Source organism: Phytophthora cinnamomi (genome assembly GCF_018691715.1).
Source record: "Phytophthora cinnamomi strain GKB4 chromosome Unknown Contig43, whole genome shotgun sequence".
NCBI classification, from domain to species: domain Eukaryota; phylum Oomycota; class Peronosporomycetes; order Peronosporales; family Peronosporaceae; genus Phytophthora; species Phytophthora cinnamomi.
Window position 1 is genome coordinate 490,391 of NW_027150976.1, and position 6,000 is coordinate 496,390.

Below are 6,000 nucleotides of genomic sequence, written 5' to 3' on the forward strand. Positions count from 1 at the left end.
ATAGATGATAAACAGTTTTAGCAGATTTAGGAGGAAGATCAATTTACAAACAATACAGTTCTCATTTTACCTTAAACTAACTACATGGAGTCTTATCTAAGTTAAATTATATTTGTGTATTCAAATATAATTAACTCAAGTAATTACTAAGTACTTACGCTTCCTTATACACGTAGCGCGACGTGTAAGCTAAAGTAGTGAGTCAAGTTAGACCCACTACAGTAACCATGCACCTGTCGAATTATTTTGTGTACTCCCGCCGATGTCTCCAATGGATTTCCATTTGAACACCAAGTAAAAAAGGCTAGTACAAATCGGAGAGTATTCAAGTCACATCAAGGAGAAGCTGCAGGAATTGCGTAAAATGCTCAGCTTATGCATAGAAAGGTGATAAGTGCACGTGCAAATCAAACAGCCCGCAATCAGCGGAATCAGAAAAGTGCAGCGAAACCCAACTTCGACATGGGAGAGTATGTGCTTCGGTCAAGGGTGGACCAAAAGCACAACGACAAATTGTTGGTGAAATGGAGAGGACCGTACCAAGTTGTGGGGGCGACGATCATTCGTTTAAAGTACGGCATCTCGTGACTGGCATGGAGCAAGATGTGCACAGCTCCAGATTGAAGTACTACGCAGACAAAAGTCTTGAGGTCACTGAGGAAATTCGAGAGCATGTAGCTGCCCAAGGCATTATTCTCACTGTAGCTGAGCTCGTTGAGCATAGATGGAACAGTGAGAAGCGCATGCACGAGATACTAGCGTCGCGGAAAGGCTTGGAGCCTGTTGAGGACTAGTGGGAATCGTTGCCCGGTCTCTACAAAGACATCCCTGCTATGGGAAAAGGCTACACAAGTGTTAGTAGAGACAAGGAGCTCAGGAAAGCAGTGGAGAAACTGGGGTAACCACTGTACCCTCCGTGTACCCAGGTGTAACCTGGGTACGAGTATTTGTAACCGGGCACAATTCGTGTAACCAGTTGGTAACGTGTTGCATAACCTGTGTAGCTAATCCACACAAGACGAGCCGACATTCGTGAGCCGCCTCTTGGAAGGGCGGTGAAGTGGGTCAAGGACGTTCAAGACGTGACTCACTCACCGGACCTCGGCTAAGAAGCTGAGGCCGAGCTGGTGGTAGAGTAGCTATGAGGACGAGTAGAGGACGAGACCACGAAGGCCCTACTTGTAGAGAGAACACTAAGACAACAGCAAGTAGTAGCTCACTTCTGAATCAGCACCAATAAAGCAAGGGATCCTAGGAAGCCACCGGCTTCCCTAATACGTGTTTCGTGGACCGACTACAGCACCTCATATATCAACTGGGGGCTTTTCAGACTTATTTCTGAATCTGCGGGTGGTTGTTCTTCAAGATGCTGCGCTGTTCCGCGATCTGCATCAAGCATACGAGTTGTGGGCTTGCTCTCCTTCCAACGCCGCTGAGTTCGATGCATTTGCAATCGATTTGAAAACCAACATGAAAACAGAGAAGTCACCTCAAACAATGCATTTACACGAAGTGGTTCCTGACCTAATGGAGCACGTAAGTAAACAGCACCAAAACATACTTTCACACACCGACAACAAAATCAGCTAAGTTGGATCGTCGGTATCAAATATGAAACAAGCATTCACACAATTTACCTTAGGATCAACAGCCCTACGTCTCAGCGTTGACTGGTGTGCATCAGTCCCTGCGACGCATCCTCCAGAAGCTCCATCTCATCCAGCGCAGGCGCCCCCGACGTACAAGATGCTGCGGTCGCTGAAGATCGTGCATCAGGTTTGGCAAGAGTGGTCGGCGGGGATACACGGTGGTCCAGCGGTACGAGACCTGGAAGAAAGACTTGGTGCAGCTTGGCGCAGCAATCCTGCCAAAAACAACGCTTCTTTTCCGTCGAAAACGTATTATTGATCGCATAATTATCCTAACAGAGCAGCAGAATATCAGTCCAGAACAAGCGGTATTCGTGTTGGAGAGTCAACGCACACAATCACAACTTACACTGAATGCATTGAGCGACAGCTTGAGAACGAAGCAGTAGCAGCAGCTACAGAGCAAGCTTAAATTAGACACCGCACACACGAACACTAATATGATATATACCAATTGCCCACTTACAATCACACGTCATGGTTACACCAGTGCATGCAACACGTCTCCACGACCATGCAATACGTTGTAGTGGTTGCAGCATCACTCCGACACTGAAACACATCGTCATGGCAGCTACTCCGCAACGCGCTATCATGGCTGCAGCTACAACGCAAGCGGCAATTATCTGTCAGAAGCACTACTAGCAATATTTCACGGTACATACCCGTCGCGGTGTCGAGGCCGCAGGCCAACAAGAGCAGCAACACCAATGTGTACGAGAGCGCCCGACGCCGTCCATCGCAGCCACATTCCTCAGCCCTGCAGCCCGCGACCGCCAGGCATACACACCGTGGCAACTGCCACCACGGCTCAGCCAAGCATCGCCTTCAGGCCTCGCCTCCAAGCCTCACCTCTCTGTTCACCAGGGTACCGCCTCCCGGCGCAGAGCTGGCCAGCACCGCCGCCATGCCCTCGCCGAACCGCCGGCTCACGCCCATCGCCATATTCTCGTCGATCACGCGGATACAGGCGTCACACACGCGGCAGTTCTCCTCCGTCAGCTTGCTCGGCATGATCTCCTGCGCTCGAGATCGCAGCAGTTAGTACAGCACAGTAACCCTCCTGAACTCTGTGCGGTCTAAGGACTTGCCTTGTAGATGAACTTGGTGCGGCTGCCATATAACTTGTGTTATTGTAGTGACCAAAAAAAGCTCTTACCAAATTTCGGCCTCATGTTTCTCCTAGAAGATGATGACTTTCCATATACGATATTTAGATATAAGGGGTAAATTTCGCCGTAGATTCCGATTTTGCGGTCAGATTTGCCGAATTCGCACTCCTTATACACGATTTTCTGACTTGAAAGTACGGTCCTCGAGAGCTCAAAAGTTTGGGGAAATGGCTCCATTAGGGCTAGCCCATCAGTAATCCAAATACCAGGATATCATTGGCTCCACCAGCAAAATATCTGGACAACATCTGGTTTTATGCCACTTTTCAGGGTAAACACCTGACAGGGCCATCGGATTGCGTTTTGATGATTGCGACATTACAAATCTAAGCAAGCATATCAATATCATATTTTAAGGGTCGTCTTCGCTGTTGCTTCCTTCACTCTCATCTGAGATTTGCATCTGCTGGTTCATCACTATCAAGGTAAAGAGTGAACCGATATATACCGTTAATAAATCTCACGGACGCTTGCCTCGGCAGACTCGGCGACCTTGCTCGCTTTGTAAGCCTGCCAAGCGTCCCCAACCGTGCTAGGAGGCATGCCAAGACAGTTGTGAACCAACTTGCGTGTGCGTCCCACCAGCGTTTTGGCCTCTTTCCGACCTTTGATGAAGAACTTGGAGGCGTTCACAATCATAGTGCGCTCGCCGACACTTAGTTTCTTGCCCCTCGCCATAGATCGACACCTTTCTGTGGAGAAAGAACTATTGCAACTTATAGATGAGCTCTTCAGCATTATTTTGAGGGTCGTTTCACCGTCCTACGTCTAATATTAGAGGGGTTACCATCGAAATTCTGGCCGGGTTACAATTCCTGGTACGAGCTTTATTGGCCACTACAATATCCGTGGGACGAGGCAGGGACGAGACGAAGACGACGCCCCCATTCGTCTTCCGATAAAGAAGATTGTAGTTGTTTCGTAGGCAGTATCTACGTCTTTGTATTGGATCGTAGGATGTTTGGCCTACGTTTTTGCTGTCATCGTAAGTGGGGAGAAGGCGAATGACTTGACGTTTGTATTGCTGCTGATTTGCGAATGAGTGGCGTGTGTTTCGTCGGAGCAAAATCCGACGGGAAATAGTCGACAGCGATTGGCACAAACGCAAGCACCAAACGCCAAGCCAACTTCGCGCACTTCTCGCACGATCCGCACTCGCAGCATGCAGAACAGCCTCTCTCCCGACTCGTCAGTCACCGTCCACTCCGGTAGCACTCCCAAGAGCTTCCAGACCGCAGCAACGGCCCCAAAGGACGCCTCAGTGTCCGCAGCAGTCAGCCGTCGCTCAACGACCAGTACGTACTCCCCCAACACCGCCACAGCTGCCACTTCGTCTTCTGTCGCTTCTGCCTTGACTGCTGCTAAGGACGTCAATGCCATCGCCACTCCGAGCTCGAAGCCCACGAATCGAACCCCCGTGCTCGATGACGCCGGTGATGTGTCTCAAACGTGGGGCAAGCCGAGGCCCTGTAGCAAAGGAACAAAGTGCACCTCGGGCGTGGACAGCACTCCCACTCCAGCGGTTGCTACAGGAGCTAAAGAGCCTACGACAGACTACGTCTACAAGTTGGCTGGTCTTTTGGTGGTGTTCAAGACCGGTATATCAGATGCGGATCAGCTGGAGATCTGTACCTTGGGCATGTTGTTGCTGGGCTCCCGCTTAATCGTGCGGATTTTTCAGTCCGTCCTCCCCATTTTGAAGACAATCAAGATTCTAGTGTGCGTAACTGTGTAGATGAAATGTTCCCCGCACTTCACACGACTAGCACCTTCAAGATAACTTAAATCTGTGCGGAGAATCTCTCGTCTGTCATGCTAACTACCACGGGGAGACATTGCCAGCTTCTCACCCGCTGCTTTCAACGTTCTTGTTTCGATATGGTGACGAATTGAGTCAACTACGATCTAGACTAGTGGTGGGCATGTCTTCGCGGATGAATCCAACGCACATGTAGACCTGTACAAGCAGCTACATGCAATGCAAAACACTATTGACAACTTCCCACCAGTACTTTTGGAAGGAATCAGAACCTAATTGAGGAAAGGGGAGTTGCAGCTGGAAATATTACCAAGGCACAGCTCGAATCGACCAATGATAAACTACTTGCACGCGCAGGGATGGCGCATCCTCCAGCGATAGCAGCCTCTAGTGATGGGGACAAAAACACTCCCCAAACAGTACACCACTATGACCGGGAATTTTATCTACTTACGCAGTTTTTTAGCTTTCTAATCCTGGTCCATTTAGAGTATGGAAACTGTGGTGGTTCAGCGATTCCCAAAACAACTATCCTCCCTTTAAACCTATTCGAGCACATGATCTACCTAGCAAGGCACTGCACAAAACTTTCTCTGACTGGACTGTCATGATACGGCACATTCAAGCAGCGGCCGTGTCGGCTGGATTGGCTATTCCTCCGAGTATGCCTGAGCAGCAGGTAGCGGAAGTTTTACGTGTAAGAATGGAGTAACTGGCACCTCCGAAGAGAAGAGGACGCGTAGCAGAGTTGCCAGTCACTATTATCGTTCAGCTTGTGAGGGAGGCGCGGCAACAGCAAGTTCGGACTTCTTCAACATCCACACCAGAGCACAAACGGCAACGTCTAGGTTAATTTTGACCAATAAAATTCCTTTCCTTCATCGGAGGATTATTGTCCTACGAATTTGTCAGATAAGTGAATATCATCGCTTATCGGACCGTACTTAATCGGCTTACTACAAAACTCTTAACAGTGCTCTGTCAACGACAAGATCAAGGACATTAAGATCATTCAGTCCGAGCTGGCTATCCTGATCATGGTGCTCAAGTTTGAGCACACGGTTTCTCAACTATAATCTGCAATATCAACGTTCTCACAGCTTTAGCAGCAGCTTCCGCGTCTTCAGGGGTATCTTGGCCTTGGCGCGTGCGTGAACGAAGGTAAAGTCCAAGCATTCCACGAGCAGAGGCCCAGACGGTAGTTGACATCCCGACACGCAAAAGTAACTGCATGTAGTCGAAAATGCATGCAATTAATTATCGACTAGTCACTTTATTTTTCATTTTCGACAAGCCACGCAAAAAGTAAGGCGTGTTCGCCGATAATGAGTGGTTATCCTGAAGTCATCACTTCAGATATTCGACATATCAGAGGGACGGGCGAGGGACGGGGTGGGGACGAGGTGGGGACTGCGTCTCC

General features: G+C 49.2%; 1 protein-coding gene across 1 annotated transcript; it reads left to right on the forward strand.

The window, feature by feature from the left end:
• Positions 1 to 3,983: 3,983 nt before the first annotated feature.
• On the forward strand, positions 3,984 to 5,656 carry IUM83_17192 (uncharacterized protein; the record flags this gene model as incomplete). The annotated part of the gene is made up of 3 exons (XM_067942125.1): positions 3,984 to 4,419; positions 4,503 to 4,540; positions 5,555 to 5,656. 3 exons carry the CDS (start codon positions 3,984 to 3,986, stop codon positions 5,654 to 5,656), a joined length of 576 nt encoding a protein of 191 aa, XP_067790876.1.
• Between the last annotated feature and the right edge of the window lie 344 nt (positions 5,657 to 6,000).